General features: G+C 58.4%; 7 protein-coding genes across 7 annotated transcripts; 5 read left to right on the forward strand and 2 right to left on the reverse strand.

Moving 5' to 3' along the window:
* Positions 1–29: 29 nt before the first annotated feature.
* Positions 30–1824, forward strand: aflT-2 (Efflux pump aflT; the record flags this gene model as incomplete). Its single annotated transcript, XM_036634229.1, has 3 exons — positions 30–663; positions 723–1115; positions 1163–1824. 3 exons carry the CDS (start codon positions 30–32, stop codon positions 1822–1824), a joined length of 1689 nt encoding a protein of 562 aa, XP_036500219.1.
* Positions 1825–1986: 162 nt separating this feature from the next.
* On the reverse strand, positions 1987–2994 carry CGCS363_v002381 (uncharacterized protein; the record flags this gene model as incomplete). Its single annotated transcript, XM_036634230.1, has 1 exon — positions 1987–2994. The coding sequence occupies one exon, from the start codon at positions 2992–2994 to the stop codon at positions 1987–1989; it is 1008 nt and encodes a 335-aa protein (XP_036500218.1).
* Positions 2995–3742: 748 nt separating this feature from the next.
* mpaH (Abhydrolase domain-containing protein mpaH) lies at positions 3743–5132 on the forward strand (the record flags this gene model as incomplete). Its single annotated transcript, XM_036634231.1, has 2 exons — positions 3743–3940; positions 4062–5132. 2 exons carry the CDS (start codon positions 3743–3745, stop codon positions 5130–5132), a joined length of 1269 nt encoding a protein of 422 aa, XP_036500217.1.
* Positions 5133–5197: 65 nt separating this feature from the next.
* On the reverse strand, positions 5198–8951 carry TRAPPC11 (Trafficking protein particle complex subunit 11; the record flags this gene model as incomplete). Its single annotated transcript, XM_036634232.1, has 3 exons — positions 5198–7041; positions 7088–8636; positions 8685–8951. 3 exons carry the CDS (start codon positions 8949–8951, stop codon positions 5198–5200), a joined length of 3660 nt encoding a protein of 1219 aa, XP_036500216.1.
* An 862-nt stretch (positions 8952–9813) lies between these two features.
* Positions 9814–11380, forward strand: CGCS363_v002384 (uncharacterized protein; the record flags this gene model as incomplete). The annotated part of the gene is made up of 4 exons (XM_036634233.1): positions 9814–9886; positions 9954–10075; positions 10124–10286; positions 10335–11380. 4 exons carry the CDS (start codon positions 9814–9816, stop codon positions 11378–11380), a joined length of 1404 nt encoding a protein of 467 aa, XP_036500215.1.
* A 584-nt stretch (positions 11381–11964) lies between these two features.
* chol-2 (Phosphatidyl-N-methylethanolamine N-methyltransferase) lies at positions 11965–12777 on the forward strand (the record flags this gene model as incomplete). Its single annotated transcript, XM_036634234.1, has 4 exons — positions 11965–12025; positions 12103–12142; positions 12197–12213; positions 12263–12777. The coding sequence occupies 4 exons, from the start codon at positions 11965–11967 to the stop codon at positions 12775–12777; spliced, it is 633 nt and encodes a 210-aa protein (XP_036500214.1).
* A 1114-nt stretch (positions 12778–13891) lies between these two features.
* Positions 13892–15792, forward strand: SMF1-0 (Manganese transporter SMF1; the record flags this gene model as incomplete). Its single annotated transcript, XM_036634235.1, has 3 exons — positions 13892–14327; positions 14378–14891; positions 14940–15792. The coding sequence occupies 3 exons, from the start codon at positions 13892–13894 to the stop codon at positions 15790–15792; spliced, it is 1803 nt and encodes a 600-aa protein (XP_036500213.1).
* Between the last annotated feature and the right edge of the window lie 529 nt (positions 15793–16321).

Here is a 16321-nt window from a genome sequence, read left to right on the forward strand (position 1 = left end):
TTCTATCGCTACTGGGAAGCTTCGTCAACATGGATACGAAGCATCGCGACGACAGACTCGGCGAGACCACCTCTGCCGACCCCTCGATCCTCACCGAGAAGCCTGCCCACGACCTCAGCGCTGCCGATACAAAGGCACCCTCAACCCACCAGTCCAGCGAGGATGAGGTCGAGTACCCACACGGCCTGAAGCTCATTCTCATCATCATCGCCCTCTGCCTCGCCGTCTTCCTCGTCGCCCTCGACCAGACCATCATCGCACCAGCTCTCGGCGCCATCACCTCGGAATATGGCAGCGTCAAGGACATTGGCTGGTACGGCTCGGCTTACCTGCTGACCACCACCGCCCTCCAGCCAATGTACGGCACCGTCTATAAGCTGTTCAGCGTCAAGTACATCTACATCGCCGCCATTGCCGTGTTCGAGATTGGGTCCCTGGTCTGCGCCCTCGCACCGAATTCGACCGCCTTCATTATTGGGCGCGCCGTCGCTGGCATTGGCACGGCCGGCTTGTTCTCGGGTTCCATTGTCATCCTCAGCTACACGATGCCCCTGGAGAAGCGACCTCTTGCCTTTGGTTTGATTGGCGGCATGTGGGGTATTGCGTCGGTCGCTGGACCATTGCTCGGAGGCGTATTCACAGAGAAGGCGACTTGGCGGTGGTGTAAGTCTTATTTCCTGCAAATTAATTACTAGAGAGCGTGCAACTGATCATTGACGCAGGCTTCTACATCAACCTCCCCATTGGCGGTATCGCCATGGTCTTCGTCTTCTTCTTGCTTCACTTGAGCCGCAAGAACAACCCCGAGGGAAAGTCGCTCGTCCAGCGCCTCATGCAGCTTGACCTCATCGGCACGGCCATCTTCATCCCCGCGATCGTCTGCCTGCTTCTTGCGTTGCAGTGGGGAGGTGCAGAGTACCCCTGGAAGAGCGCCAAAATCATCGGCCTCTTTGTCGGATTCGGTCTTATGATGATCATCTTCATCGGAATCCAGCTGTGGCAGGGAGACAAGGGCACGCTCCCCCCCTATCTCTTCAAGAACCGCAACGTTGTCTGCGCCATGCTGTTCGCCTGCTTCTTCGGCGCCGCCTTCTTCCCTCTCATCTACTACCTATGTAAGTTGTGTCTACGGCCTGTCCGCTTCAACTACTGACAGACGCAGCTCTCTACTTCCAGGCAATCCAGGGCGTTAGCGCCGTCCAGGCTGGCATCAAGATCCTGCCCCTCCTGCTGGCGACCGTCGTCGCCAGCATGGCCAGCGGAGCTCTCATCTCCGTCATCGGCTATTACAGCGCCATCATTCTGCCCTCGCTCGTGCTCTTTACCGTCGGCTCCGGTCTGATCACGACCTTCGATCTCGACACCCCAATGCGCGAGTGGTTCGGCTACCAGGTCCTCGCGGGCCTCGGCATCGGCGCGGGCTTCCAGATCGGCGTCCTCGTCGTCCAGACCGTGCTCCCTCTCGAAGAGGTCCCCGTCGCGACGGCCGTCGTCCAGTTCTTCCAGTCGTTTGGCGGCGCCATCATGATTGCCGTCGCGCAGAGTTTGTTCCAGACCGGTCTTGTCAACGGAGTCGCCACCCGCGTCCCCGACCTCGACCCGTCCATCTTCATCAACGCCGGCGCCGACCAAGTCCGCAGCATCTTGACTCAGATGGGCCGTCAGGACGCGATTGACGCGGTTTTGGAGTCGTACATGGTTGGTCTGAGACACACGTACTACGTCACCGTTGCATGTGCTGCGGCTGCTTTTGTTGCGTGCTTGGGTCTGCAGTGGAAGAGTGTCAAGAAGGAGGGCAAGGGGCCTGCGGTTGCTGCTGTTTAGGTGGATAACATCACTGTACGATATTTGTTGTTGTTTAGAGGATACCCGGGTTAGACTTCACTCTACCTAGACTAGAGATTGTAATAACGACTACACATAGAGTCGGTTAATGATTTATGTATCCAAGAAAACCGTCTATCCAAACCTTGCTACTAACCAATCTCACTGGGTATCATCAGGCGGCAAATCCCATCCTCTCTTCGTGCCCTTTCCCTTGCCTTCCGTCCTCGCCTCACCACCCACAAAGCTCAGCACCCACTCCCACACCCTCCTCGTCTTAACCAGTTGCGGATGCGCCCTCCCCTCCCCTTGGCTCTCCAGATCCTTGCGCCGGTAATACCCGCCCTCGTCGCCCTCTCCCATCCTCCTCCGGTAGAGCACCGTGGTCCTCGTCAGACCCTTCCGGAGGCTCTGCCCATAGACCTTGCCCCGGAACACATGCAACGCGACATTCTGCATCAGCACCACGTCCTGCCTCCTCAGCTTCGACGGCAGCGTCGTCCCGGGCGCTCTCTTCGCCGCGGGGGCCAGCCAGAAGGTCACGCCGAAGCCGGCGCGGGTCTCGTCGCCGAGGAGGACCTCGACGAGGGCCAGCTCGGTGCCCCAGCGCGTGGTGATGGCGCGGGACGGCGAGACGGAGATGACGCCGGCGATGAGGTTCACGGTCACGGTCTGCGGGGCGAGGCGGAGCAGGGCGGCCGCGTCGGGGATGTCTTCCAGGTCGGAGAGGTGGTGGGATGTCGTCACCGGCGGGCGGATGCTTGTGGTGGTGTCTTCGAAGGAGTCCGCCGAGTCTGTGACCGTCGTCTCGAAGGACTGTGACTGTGACTGGGACTGGGACTGCGTGGGGAGCGGCAGCTGGGAGGAGGGGACGTCGTGGTGCAGGGCCAGCGAGTGATCGTAGAACTGCGACAGCAGCTCCTGGGAGGCGGAGACGGACTGCGACTCGGCGGTGGTGGCGTCTACGGAGAGACTGAAGAAGTGCGCTGGGGGCCGGAAGGCGGACGGCAGGCCGTGGTGCTGGGAGTAGCCCGTCACGAGGGGCGCGCGGTGGAGGGCGAGGGAGCGCCAGGCCGGGCCGGGCGGGGTGGAGGTGGATGCCGGAGCGGGTGGGGAGGTGGCGGACCAGTCTGCCTCCGGGGCGCCGGCGAAGATTAGGATCCGGGGCATGCAGGGCCGGGGAGGTATGCCGTCTGCTTCCGGGTTCGATGTGTGAGTGTTTGCTGGGGGAATGTGTGGAGGTGCAGAATGAGTGGGGGGCATGCACTGCCATGGATCGCGGGGTAGATTATGAATCTGGGCGTTGACTGTACTTAGGTGCAGCAGCATTCAAGGGGCAGTCACACAGAGGTTCACATCAACCCCTTCGACCACCCGCCGTCTTACCCTGAAGAACAGATGAAAAAGGAGAGCGTGCCACGCCAGGCGCAGGACTGACAGCTAGGTTACGCCAGCCGTGCTCGGGAACTCAATTCATTCACACGCCCTCCCTTCCTTGTGTTCCTGTCCAACGGCGATACAGGCAGGCAAAAAGGAAAGAAGCGCGACGGGTGCCGGTTTCATTTGGTTTTACCGACGATAACTGCCGCCGCCGCGCTCCTGTCTCGGGGAGGTGCAGAGTGGCTACTCTATTAGTGTTTTGGGCTGTCCTGTCCCTCAGTGTGGTCTGGGATGCCGGCGCTGGTACCTCGGCATCTCCACAGAACCCCCAGAATTCCCCAGACGTCCCAATGTTGCCGGGGCCCTCGGTCTAATGTCGCAACTTCAACTCCGAATCATCTCCAACGAACGCTACTTGGAGAACTTTGGTGTTTTCTCATCAATCTCAATCATCAGACGATTACCGCATCTCAGTGGCACGCTTCTGCCACGCGTAAAGGTTGACTAGCCAGAGTTTTGGTGGCGCCCGGAAGCCACAATGTCACCCTCGTCCGTCTTCCACATCAAGGAACACGTCCTCGACGCCTCACACATTCGCGAATTCCCACGCGCCCTCGCAAACTCACAAGACGATGTGCTCAAGCTGGCCGTGAAGGAGTACATCCCCAAGGATAACCCGAACCCGCAACCTGGGGATGTGACCATCATCGGCGCGCACGCCAACGGGTTTCCCAAGGTAGCTCTTGTCCAAATCTCATCTCATCGTCTCAACATTTAAAAGCAGCCTACACAATAACTCACATTTCATGACTCCCTTGATTTAAATGAGATCAACCCACCGCTGACACCGCACCCAGGAACTCTACGAGGCTCTCTGGGAAGACCTCCACGCCGAGTCCAAAAAGTCAAACTTCCGCATCCGCTCAATCATCATCGCCGACGCCGCGTGGCAGGGCGCCTCCTCCGTCCTCAACGAGGGCAAGCTCGGCAACGACCCCGGCTGGTTCGACCACCCGCGCGACCTCGTGCACGTCGTCAACACCCTGCGGCCCCCGCGGCCCCTCGTCGGCGTCGGCCACTCCTTCGGCGGCAACGCCATCGTCAACGTCGCCCTCATCAACCCGCGCCTCTTCTCCGCTGTCGTGCTCCTCGATCCCGTCATCTCAAAGTGGTCCTCCAACGCAAAGGGCACCATCGGCGCGAGCCCGGCCGCCGCCTCCGCCTCGCGGCGCGACCTCTGGCCGTCCCGGGACGAGGCGAAGAAGGCCTTCCTGCGGAGCCCCTTTTACAAGGCCTGGGACGAGCGGGTCTTTGAGAGCTGGGTCCGCCACGGGCTGCGAGACGTGCCGACGCAGCTGTACCCCGAGGGCCAGGGGGTGACGCTGGCCACGACGAAGCACCAAGAGGTGTTTACGTATTTCCGGCCCAGCTGGGACGCCTACGATGCCAAGGGGCAGACGATCGTCAAGCCGGACCTGGTGCCGGACCTGGACCCGTCGCTGAACGAGCGGTACTACACCTTCCCCGTGTACCGCTCCGAGGGCGCGAGCACGCTTGCGAGGCTGCCTCATCTGCGGCCGGGGGCGATGTACGTCTTTGGAGGCACGAGCGATTTGTCGACGCCCGAGCTGAGGGAGGAGAAGATGAGGCTGACGGGCACGGGGCCGGGCGGGAGCGGAGGCGTGGAGAGAGGGCGGGTGAGGGAGGTCACGCTGCCTGAGGCGGGACATCTGTTCCCAATGGAGATCCCGGGGACGAGTGCCAAGTTGACGGCGGAGTGGATCGTCAAGGGGCTGGGAGAGTGGAGGAGGGAACAGGACGAGTACGAGAGGTGGGCAGCGCTGGGCGTAAAGGAGAAGACCACTCTCACGGAGGAATGGATGAAGAGGATTGGGCGGCCCGAACGGCCTCCTAAGGCGAAGATGTAAATGGTCACAATAGATGAGCCTTTTTTAGAGTTCTTTAGATGTAGAGTATGTATACAAGCGTGTGACTAGCTGTCTTTCTCTTCCTCCTCTTCCGGCGGGATCCATACCAGGAGGCCGTCCTTGTCGATCTTCATGCCCTCGGTGGGTATGATTCTGAGAACCTTTTGGAAGTACTTGTCCCTGACGACCAGGCTTGGCCGGATGAAGGCGCCTCTGACGAGCGGCAGGAGGCGATATGTCGCCGAGCGTCGCGACACGGGGAGGACGTGCATTGTGGTCTGCTTGGCGCCGGAGAAGGCGAACTCGTCGCTCGGCTCCATGCTCAGGCCAAACGTGAGGAAGTGGCTGGAGGCGTTCTCGATGGTGACGTTGAGGTTGACGAGTCCCGTCGCCGGGTTGGCGAGGGTGTATGAAGCCAGCACGCGCGGTTCTGTGCCGAGGACGATGTACCGCGGGACGAGCATCGTCGTGGTGTTGACGGTCGACGAGGTCGATGATGTGCGGCGCCATTTGAGAACAAACGCGAGGTCTAGCGAGGCCGGCCCCCGATCGTCAAGGCTGTACTTCTGGGCCACCAGGTTGAACTGGGCCTCTTGCATTTGTTTTGGTGCTATGCGGAGACCATCTGCGGCTATCTCTGGGCGGGAAATCGTTGTGCAGCGGGCATTGTTCTGGCAGGAGAGGACCTCCGCATCCATGCTGATGATTTCGAGGTCTTCGGAGGCAAAGGATGCAAAGTGGCACACCAGGCACCACTTTTGGGCCAGGCCTCGGGGCTGGATTGCGGCGTCGTCCGTGATGTTTGGATCCTGAACGCCTTCGTGGTCGAAGAGGGAGGGCCAGGGGTCGGGGTGGAGGCGGGGAATGAGGTCGTAGTTTGCTTCAAAAGGGTTGACCACGTTCAGTTGGACAGGCAGGATTTGCATAACCAGTGTTGCCGGATCGGTAACGAGATGGTAAAAGACTCTGAGGGTCACGTCATACGACGTCGTCAGCTGTATGGGATCGAGCGAGACCTTGACACGAGTTGATTGCGACGTTCCCAGCGTGCCGAGCGGTAGACCCGTAAGTTTGGCTTCTTCTTGGCCAGCTTCTGCCTTGTGTTCGTCTTGGTCGGCGGCCTGGACTCGGAAGGCCGGGATCTGCTCGCCAAAAACATGGACCTCGAGCTTAGCAACAGCCTCCTCGTCTTCTGCGTTGAAAACGTCGAGGAGAAGTTCCATCGGCTCGTTTGCGTAGAACTGGTCCAAGGGTTTCGCGAGCTTGATTTCCATTTTTGGTGGTCGAGGTTGTACTTGGATGATATGCGCGCTTTGGCGTACAATTCTTCTCCTCACGAGAGATGGGCTGAACCAAAAGTCCGCTGCGCCGAGATCTCGGAAATCGACGGTGTAGTCTAGGCGGAAGGCGTCCGTTTCCAGGAGTAAAGTAACAGAATCGGCTCGAGCCTCACCGGGTTCTCGTAGTGGGATTGCCATTTCATAGACGTTGGTAGAGCCAGGCACGATGGTAAGATTGGCAGATCCGCTGAGAACTGATGCCCCCTCTTCGTCTTCTCCAGCGCGAGCGGTTTCTTTCAATGGAACATTCGACAAGGAAACGGCGCCCTTCGCTGTGGCCGCGTCGGACTCAGCTGCGTGGTCTAGAGTGATGGTTTTCAGGCTGCCCTCAAAGTCGACTCGCAGCCCTTTCAGAGTGATGGGCGCTGCATCTGAGAAGGCATCCGACTTGATTGCCAGTTGAGCTTGACAAGTCTCGCCTGCCTTGCCGTCCTCGCCCTTGAAGATGAACGATGCGGAGATGAAGGATGATATGTCGTCGTTGATTGTCACCGTGGGCTTCGTCTCAATGGACAAACCCTCCAGCGATCTCGAAATGTCGTAATGCCACTTGGGGCGCCGCGTAAATCCTGCGACGAGTTAGATCGAGAAGGCCGACATAATTGAGCAACTTACTCTTGTTCATCAGCTCCCAGTCAATGGCAACCACGAGCTCTGCATTCCCAGTGTGCGCAGCGGCAGCCCGAAGCACCCAGCTGAGATCCTCTGCGATGTTCGTCCAGCCCTCTTCCCGGAACGACATGTCTTCCCAAAGCGGTCTGAGTATTGCGACAATGTCTTCCCACGCTTTGAGGTTCACCATCTCCTTTGCACACTCCAGCGACAGCTCTGCCGATATCCGGTGCTGCCTCCTTGCCTGGAACTGAGACCTTGCCGCCATCAAAAGATCAATGATGAGCTGGGAGTGGTTGACGCCCATTCCTTGGAGGGGAAACTCTTCATGGGGATCAGGACACATGTACGTGTCGTATGTAAAGGCTTTGCTGGCAACTGCTGATGCTGGAGTGGTGTCTGGTGAGCGGCGATCCGATTCAGGAATCGAGCGAGCCAGGCGGCGTCGAGCAGCGAGATGCTCTGCAGCAGTGCGGTACCAATATCCCGTATGATGCAGCATATCCCACGGTTGAAGCTTGTCCACCGCGGCGGCCTTTTCCGGCTGGAGGTACAAGGTTTTTGTGGACGGCGCGAGACTGCGTACATCTACCCGTTCAATCAAGTTTGCCATGACAACAGCCCACCTCGACTCCCATGCCTCCCAGCCGTAGTTGTTTGTCCCGCGCCCTCGGCGATCTACAAAGTCGGCTATCCTATCACGGTGCATTTGCCATCTCCGCACAGCAGACGTGGTTTGCGCGCCCCAGAGTACACAGCGTATGCCGCGTATCGCAATGGTGTCAGCGAGCATGCGAGCTTCGTTCCAGCGTGGGCTCCAACTTGGAATGATATCCATCACGTCCTGGCTCAAGAGCTCCTCATAGGCTTGATCGTACGAGCGCAGGGCCGCATCCATCTCTTGGCGGAACTCTGCAAAAATGCCCGTCTTGAAATCATACCTCACGTTCCAGTCCTGGACTGAGAGTGTTTGCGAGGTGCTCGTAGGGGGCACCGTGGGCTGTGGCGCTATTCCACGACCGCGCTTCTTCCGCGCGTGACGGCCAAGGTCTCTGTAGTATTCTAGGGCTTGCAGAAACACTGCGGCTAGCATGGAATCCGCCGTGTGCTCAAGATCGATGGACAGGTCGCCTGGTGATAGATAGAAAAACGTTTTCGTATCTAATGCGACACCCTTCCGAATGTTGTCCAGCCGGTCTTGAACGAGGTCTACCATGGAAGAAGAGGCCGTGCCGTCGGACAGAAGCACGACGGCGAGGCGCGTCCTATAGCCTGACTTACCGAGGGCGGCCTTCAAGTTGTTGATGTCGGTCTTTAGTTGGTTATCGTGGAGCGTCGCAAGCGTCGGGTCAGAAGTGAGGGTGTAGAAAGAAACGTAGACACTGGGCACCATGTCCTCGTGCTTTTGCAACCATTCGGTGTTCATAAGTCCGTCCGGGTACAGAGGCGAGACCGGAGTCAAGGGCGAGAAGGGCGAGTGTAAGACGGGAACGCCCTCGGGTGCCTCGATACCCTCAGGAAGCCTCGCTCGGCGTGGAGGAAGGACGAAGGACTGCCCAGGGTTAGTCTAGAGGACACATTTGAACGGTGTAAGCCGTACCCGACCAGCGACGGTGACCCGAAGCTTGTACGGCTTCCCGCTGTCTCTGCCGTTCCATGGCTGGTTCCTCCCGTCCTGGCGCACAATGTAGTCCCTCAGTGATTCGGCATCTGGAGTCTCGAGGCTCGGCAGCTCAGATCGCAGCAGAATCGCCTGGTCGCGGAGCTCGGCGCTCAGTGGCAGTTCTTTGGCCGGGGCCGAGGTCAGGCCGGCGAGAACGATGTGTGGGATGTTGTGGTCCAGGCTTCCAACCGGATATCCGTCCATTTTCCTGGTGGTTCTATGTCTTCATAGGAGGGGGCAGTCGAGATATGGATATCGAGGGGTACTTGGAGATCGTCGCGGAAGCTCTGGCGCGGGTCAGCAGCAGCTCTAGATGGTGCCTCGGTGCGGGATGTACAGTGACAGACTCAAGGGAGCATTGTCGCTGAGCCGAGATTTGGACGGTCAGAGTGGACGAACAAGACAAAGCAGAAAATTGGGTGCAAAAGAAAGCTTCCCCGTTCAGTTGCGAATCGCGGCATGGATCCTCTTCTGGTGGCACGGAAGGTAAAGGTAAGGTACTCTGTCACAGGTATCGCAGCTCCATTCCAGCGCCAGAGCCAGAATCAGCGATCCCGGCCCACTGTGCCCAGTGACTTCACAGCAGGCGGGACCCCTGGGAGAGCGCTGAGCCCAGGCGGGTGCCAACCGGGCCACACCACCACCTCGGGATCGGGAAAAATGGATGCCGACAGCGAGGTCGCTGATTGGCCACTGCCCCAGATGCGGTCATGGTGTATGGGCCCAGAGTGCCCTGAAGGAATGGGAAACTGGTTCTCGCAGCGCAGACAGCCAGCCTTGCCGCCCGCGTGGTTCTCCTCCCGCCTCGTCACAGAGACTGCGCGCAGAAATTGAGGGCTACCCGTCCTACACCTCTCCCACACCACACCACCACGTTGTTCAAGCACGTAAATGCCTCCCTTTCGACCGTCCTTCGATCCGAATCGCATCCCGACCGCATTCTACTGAGTATTTTACTCTCATTACTCCCAAACCCTCTCCAAAGACGAGCCCTCTCGTCCTCGCTGCCGACCGACCTCCGTGATCGCTCTGGGCTCATCACCAGGAGCAGACGCACAACGGCGCAATGGCGACACAACAGATCCTGTTCGCCGAGACCGTGGCCGCTATGAAAAAGGCCCTCAAACGCAAAGCTTACGGTACGCGACCGAACACACTCTGACGCCCTTCACTTGTCGACGTAACGTTCTGACGACTAGCCCCCAGAATCCGACTCTGACGACGAGATTGACCACTACGGGAACCGCGGCCACAAGCTTAAGAAGCGAGCCCTCTTCTCTCATCAAGGCCAGCTGGTGCCTCCCACTGGCCCCGAAGTCTACAGCGAGGTGCGTCGCGCCCCCCTTGGGCGGGCGAAGCGGTGCTGACAACCACAGGTGATCGACTACGCTGGGCAGCAGCGTACAATAATCAGTCGCAATCCCCCGATTGTCGACGACGAGGGCTACGAGATTGACAGCGACGACGACGAGGAGCGCATTCAAGAAGCTGTCGCTTCCGCCACAGAACTCGACCCCTATGCCAATATTCGCATCGAACGTTAGTATGCTCTGTCGACACCGTAGAGACTCCACTGACCCTGCCCAGAGATTCTCGCCCCATTGACCGCGTCGACCGACCTCCCGACCCATCCCACCCTCTCGAAACCATTCACCGCCAAGACCCTGAACGAGATTACCGACCAGGGCTGCGAAGTACGGCGCAAGGAGAACAGGTCGCTTTGGAAGGTCAAGCACCTCTACACAAGACTATGCGGCGACTTCACCTGGGTGCCGTGTGGCATGATGGTGGCGCCGGACGATGTGGAGCTCTACTCGTCCGAATACCTGGAGCGCGAGTATTTGCGCGGCATGAAAGTCCTTCCCGAAAAGTCAGAGGTCTCACCAGCGACACTGAACGGCGACGCGATCCCCGGACAAGCGCCGAACGGCACAAATGGGGAGCCCTCGGGCGACAAAGACAGCGGGGACGGGGACGTCACAATGACTGACGCCGCGTCAGACAAGCCGGAAGGCCGCAAACCACTGCCGGACAAATCCGCAAAGGATGGTGCCAAAGCGGAGGGCGACACATCGAAGCCTACCAACGGGGAATCATCAACCCCTGCAAAAGAGGGAGAGGAGGCCACTGTCGACAAGAAGCAGAAGCAAAAGGCTACCGACGTAGAGATGCGAAACGCAAGCGCAGCTCCTCCATCTCCCCACGGCACAGATCAGGCCGGCCGCAACGGCACAACTGCGCCGTCAATATTGTCAGACCAGATGGAAGAAACCTTTGTTCACCCATTCTTCCGGCCGCCTCCCAACGTCCGTCCAGACCGAGATGTGGGTCTACCGGACCCCGAAGCCGAGGATATCCGCCGGTTGCTCGCGCTGTACGTGCAGAAGCAGGAGGAAATCTGCCGTGGAACGACAAAGCTTCACGAAGGCCTTCTCAAGGCCAATCGCCTGCGCAAAACGGTGCTGGCATGGTCCAAGGCGGAGGCGCACAGCGGGCCGAACAGGGACATGTCGGACGGCGAGGACTGGTACGACAAGGAGGAATGGGGCTTGACCGAAGACCTCAAGAAGGGCCAGGACGACGAAGAGGAAGACACGGGCACAGTGGCCAAGAAGACTAGGAATCGCAGGTGAATTGTGCCCAGGCGTTGTTGTTGGCTTGCTCCGACGGGGTGGTTCTCTGTCGGATATTTTGAGGTTGCGGTTGATACCCATTGCGATTTAGCGACGGCGCTATGTCATATTAGACTCAACATTTGTTTCTTTGCTTGCCTTTGAAGACTTTGTGTGTGTGTCCTCTACCGGCCTTTCGGTATTTCCGCCCAGGCCTCTTTTCTCCGCGAGCTCGGGTGCATTGCCTTGAGGGAAACAACTGGGGCCTAGCTGTTCTGCCTTGCCCCCGTTTACAGCGTCCGGTAAGTATCGGCTACGGCGGGGAGGGGAGGTTGGCCGTACCCCATGCCTCCAAGGCCCCCAAAACCCCAGCGAAGAAAAGCAACCCCATGCACTTGTGCACTCACTACTGCGTAATGATGCGACGCTATGGCCAGGTGTCCCCGCCGACATAAATACTGGTGGAGCTGAGCTCTGTCACAAGCAAATGCGCACTCAGAACCTACAACTGTTCTCAACGGTTTTTCCCACGATTTTTGCTCAGCCAGAATTTGACCAGTTCAGCCATTTACCTCCAGGTTTTCCCCCGATTCAGATCCTAAACCATGGCGCCTGTCGACATTGAACCTAAGGCGGTGGTCGACTTTGACCAGAAGAGCTTGTTCAGTACGTCATGTCGTCTCAGTGGAGCTTGGGCCTCTGGAGCTCACATCTTCGTCGACTCTGCTGACCGCGCCGGATAGTCTCTGCTGCTGCTATTGCCTTCAATCCTCTGTTCTGGAAGTAAGTCGACTGTCCCTTGGTCTGCCGTAAAATTGTTGGCTGACAAGTGCATAGCATCGTCGCGAGACAAGGTTCGTTGCGCCGGCTCCGCCTCCGAGTGACCCCATCTAACCGAACCAGAGTACAACAACAAGCTCCTGACCAAGCTCTTTGGCGGACGCTCCCAGATTGCATGCTATGGTCTGGCAATCACGATCTTTTCGCTCGGAATCTTCCGTGATCTTCTCTACGAGCGGGCCTTGCGCTTCCAGCCCTCACACCCGTTGCTCGCGTCCGACGCAGTGACCTATGCCGGGTACGCCCTCGTCGCGTGCGGCAATGTGCTCGTTCTCTCCTCGACGTGGCAGCTGGGCATCACCGGCACGTTCCTCGGTGACTACTTTGGCATCCTGATGGACAGCATTGTGACTGGCTTCCCGTTCAACATCACCGACGCTCCCATGTACAACGGCTCCACCATGAGCTTCCTCGGCGCCGCCCTCATCTACGGCAAGCCCGCCGGCATTCTGTTGACCGTGTGGGTCTTCATCGTCTACAAGATTGCCCTGAGCTACGAAAACCCCTTCACGGCTGGCATCTACGCCAAGAGAGACCGCGAGCGTGCCGCCGGAAAGGAGACCAAGAAGATCAGGTAAATGCGTGAATAGAGGCCCGCAAAGCTTCAACAGCAACCCCCATAAATCTGCACCGTCGCTCTGGTTCGGGGCCGAACGTCAGGCCGGAGTGACATGGGTGTACGGAGACACGGAGACAGGGGCCCGCCCGGGAAAAACATAGACGAGATGGGTCCCGGTGAGCCCGGTCAGCCCGGTGAGCTGCTGACCGTCCCAATGTGCCGGCCGGAATCAAGTCAAGCCAAAAACGGCCCGCCAAGAACAAGAGATCAGCCTTCAACAGAGAGCGGCTGGTGAATAGCGTTCATAAAAGGACGAAGAACTTCGCTTCTAGTCAGGCCGAACCTAGAGGCCGACCCAGCAAATACAAGATTACTTGGCAAAAAAGAGGGCTGCGCGCCTTTCTTCACGCCACAAACCCGTACCACACTCTCTAGCCACTCTCATGCTGAATCTTGCAAGCCATGCCGTAATTGCAGTTTTTTTTTGCCATGCTGATTGCCTCTAGCATGTGCCATCTGCGTTCGCTATTCCGAACCCGGCGGCCGAGTCTCAGGCATTTCCGGTCCAGAAGCCATGCCCTGGCCACTAGTGGGCGGCCGTCTTTCTCGAAGGCAACTCGCTCACGGTCTCGCCCGACTTCACTCTAGCCAAGAAGGACCCTTGAGATTGATTGTCTGAACATGGAGAGCCAGTCACACTCCCCATCATTCCATGGCCCTGTTTCGGGGCGTCCCACTGGGCCGGACACGCTTCAACCGCGGCTTGCCTATGACGAGGGATATGTCTCAAACGGAGGAGGCCGGTTTCTCGCAACGGCCGCATTCGGCATGCCCTACCGTTGTGAAGGAAGTCGAGTTGTTTGAGGTGATGCTTTCAGCCGGCGAGTCCTTGACCTGACAAAACTACTTGGCCTCCAGTCCTTCCGCCTGGATCGGCCGGCTTTTGTCTCCCTTTCTTTTTTCCGTTTTGTCTCTTCCCTGATGTTGCCGAGGGGCATCTAACGCCGTACCCTCGCTGTCGCCCATGTTGACTGTGAGTCTTGCAGGATTAACACCTCGGGCCCTCTCGACGGAACTGATGCTCGACAGCTTCGAGAATCCGCACGTCTGATATCGTTGCTGCCCGGAATACGATGACGCCCGCCTGGCTAGAAGAGCCCCAGCATGGGAGCAACTCGCGCAGGAGCAGCGCGAACCCCTTCACAGCGGACTACACCATCGACCAGACCCTGCATGGGCTGTCACATACGGATCGTCGCCGCTCGAGTTCACACACTGACCGCCGCCGCTCGAGGCGGCTGACGATAGAGATTCCGCCAGATTTTGTCCGCCTCGATACCATTCCCGCAACACCGGGGCCGTCGGAGAGCACCTTCAAGCTCGACACGCCAATAGGCAAGGAGTCGAGGATAGACTTTGAGCCAGTGGCCCTCCTGTCGGGCCCCACGCTTCCTTTGCCAAGTCACTCCTACAACAAGAAGAGGCCGGGTTGGTTCAATCGAAGATGGAGTGACCTCGTCGTGTTTGGCAAGTTCGTTGGGCCAGGGTTCATGATTGCCGTCACATACAGTATGTTACTTGAAAGAATCACGGAACGCAGTCAAGCTTACAATCTGCAGTTGATCCCGGAAACTACGCAACCGACATCTCAGCCGGAGCATCCTACCACTTTGATCTCTTGTTCATCGTCCTCGTGAGCAACCTTATTGCCATCTTTCTCCAGAGTCTCGCCATCAAACTCGGCACCATCACCGGTCTTGACTTGGCCACCGCTAGCCGTGTGTTTCTCCCGAGATGGATGAACATTATTGTCTATGCCCTCGCGGAGATTGGCATCATCGCGACGGATATGGCGGTGGTCATCGGTACCGCCACCGCATTGCATCTCCTCATTCCCAAGCTACCGCTCCTCGCCTGCGTTATCCTGACGCTCCTGGACGTCGTATTTATCGTGATATTTTACCGCCCAGACGGCTCCATGCGTGGTCTGCGGCTTTTTGAGATTGGCGTCTGTTTCTTGGTCCTAGGCGTCGTCGTCTGCTTCTGCATTCAGCTCTCGCTCATTCAAAACACCACCGTCGGACAGGTCTTCCGCGGCTACCTTCCTTCTGGCTCCATCATCCAGACTCAGGGGTGAGAACTATCACACATATTACGCTCTTCCCTTACTGACATGGCCAGATTATACCAATCCTGCGGCATCCTCGGCGCAACAGTCATGCCGCACAGCTTACACCTAGGCTCCGGCGTCGTCCAGTCCCGCCTCAAGGACTTTGACATGAAAGAAGGCAACCTCCAGGAACTCCCCCGCTCCGACACGATGACGACCGTCGACAGCGCCCAAAAGGTCTTCTACTTCCCCTCCATGGCCGCGATCAAGCACTGCATGAAGTTCTCCATCGCCGAAATCACCTTCTCGCTCTTCACGTTCGCCCTGTTCGTCAACTCGGCCATCCTCATCGTGGCCGGCGCCTCCCTCTACCAGGGCCAGACGAGCCTCGCCTCGGACATCTTCGGCATGCACGACCTCCTCGCGAACAGCATCTCCTCCGCCGCGGGCGTCATCTTCGCCTTCGCGCTGCTGCTCTCGGGCGTCTCGGCGGGCCTGGTGTGCACCATCGCCGGCCAGCTCGTCAGCGAGGGCGCGCTCAACTGGCGCATGAAGCCCTGGCTGCGGCGCCTCGTCACGCGCGTCATCAGCGTCACGCCCGCGGCCGTGATCTGCGCCCTCGCCGGCCAGCAGGGGCTGAGCAACGCGCTGAACGGCACGCAGGTGGTGCTCGGCACGGTGCTGCCCGTCATCACGGCGCCGCTGATATACTTTACGAGCTTCAACAAGTACATGACGGTCGTCCCCGGCGCGGCGAGCTACGGCAGCGACACCGGCGTCGTGCCGGCGAGGAGGTTCAGCACCGTGGGCGTGAAGATGGCGAACTCGTGGTACGTCAGCGTCGTTGCGGTTGCGATTTGGTTCGTGATTACGGTGATGGTCGTGTCGAACCTGGTCATGCTGGGGTTGAATACCCAGAATTAGGGGTAGTAGGTGTACGATTAACGATGTTATGACTCGGGTCTTGGATGTAGGATTACGGTACATAGTATTCTACGGGCGATGACTGGGTATTGGTTGTAGATAATTCCAATGAGCGAGCTGCTGTTGTAACTCACGAAGGGGGACACTAGCTGTACCTGCAGGTGAAAATGGAATCCTGGTTAGATAAGTTTCGCCCTCCAGCAACGTTCATGCAAATGGAACGGAACCGAGACTTGTGCACATCACCCTTCGAGACATGTAAGGCCGCGAGAGCTGAGTGAGTCTATTATTGTCTTCAACGTTCTGCCTCGACTGCGGCTTGTGTCAGAAGGGTAAGGTTCGTTCCTTCAAGAGTACGGAACTGCCTTTTCCAGTGGTACCTCACAGCCTCAACGCTTCTTACACTTCAACAGAGAGAAAAGTACCGCGCATGAATCACCAAGTACCAGTACCCTCGGCAAATGAAAACGCCCTCTTTTCTTTTTCATAAACATCGTCAAAAGTCGTCTCATCAAGTCCTAGGCTTCAC

Source organism: Colletotrichum siamense, assembly GCF_013390195.1.
Source record: "Colletotrichum siamense strain Cg363 chromosome Unknown KSG_Cg363_contig02, whole genome shotgun sequence".
NCBI lineage: Eukaryota > Fungi > Ascomycota > Sordariomycetes > Glomerellales > Glomerellaceae > Colletotrichum > Colletotrichum siamense.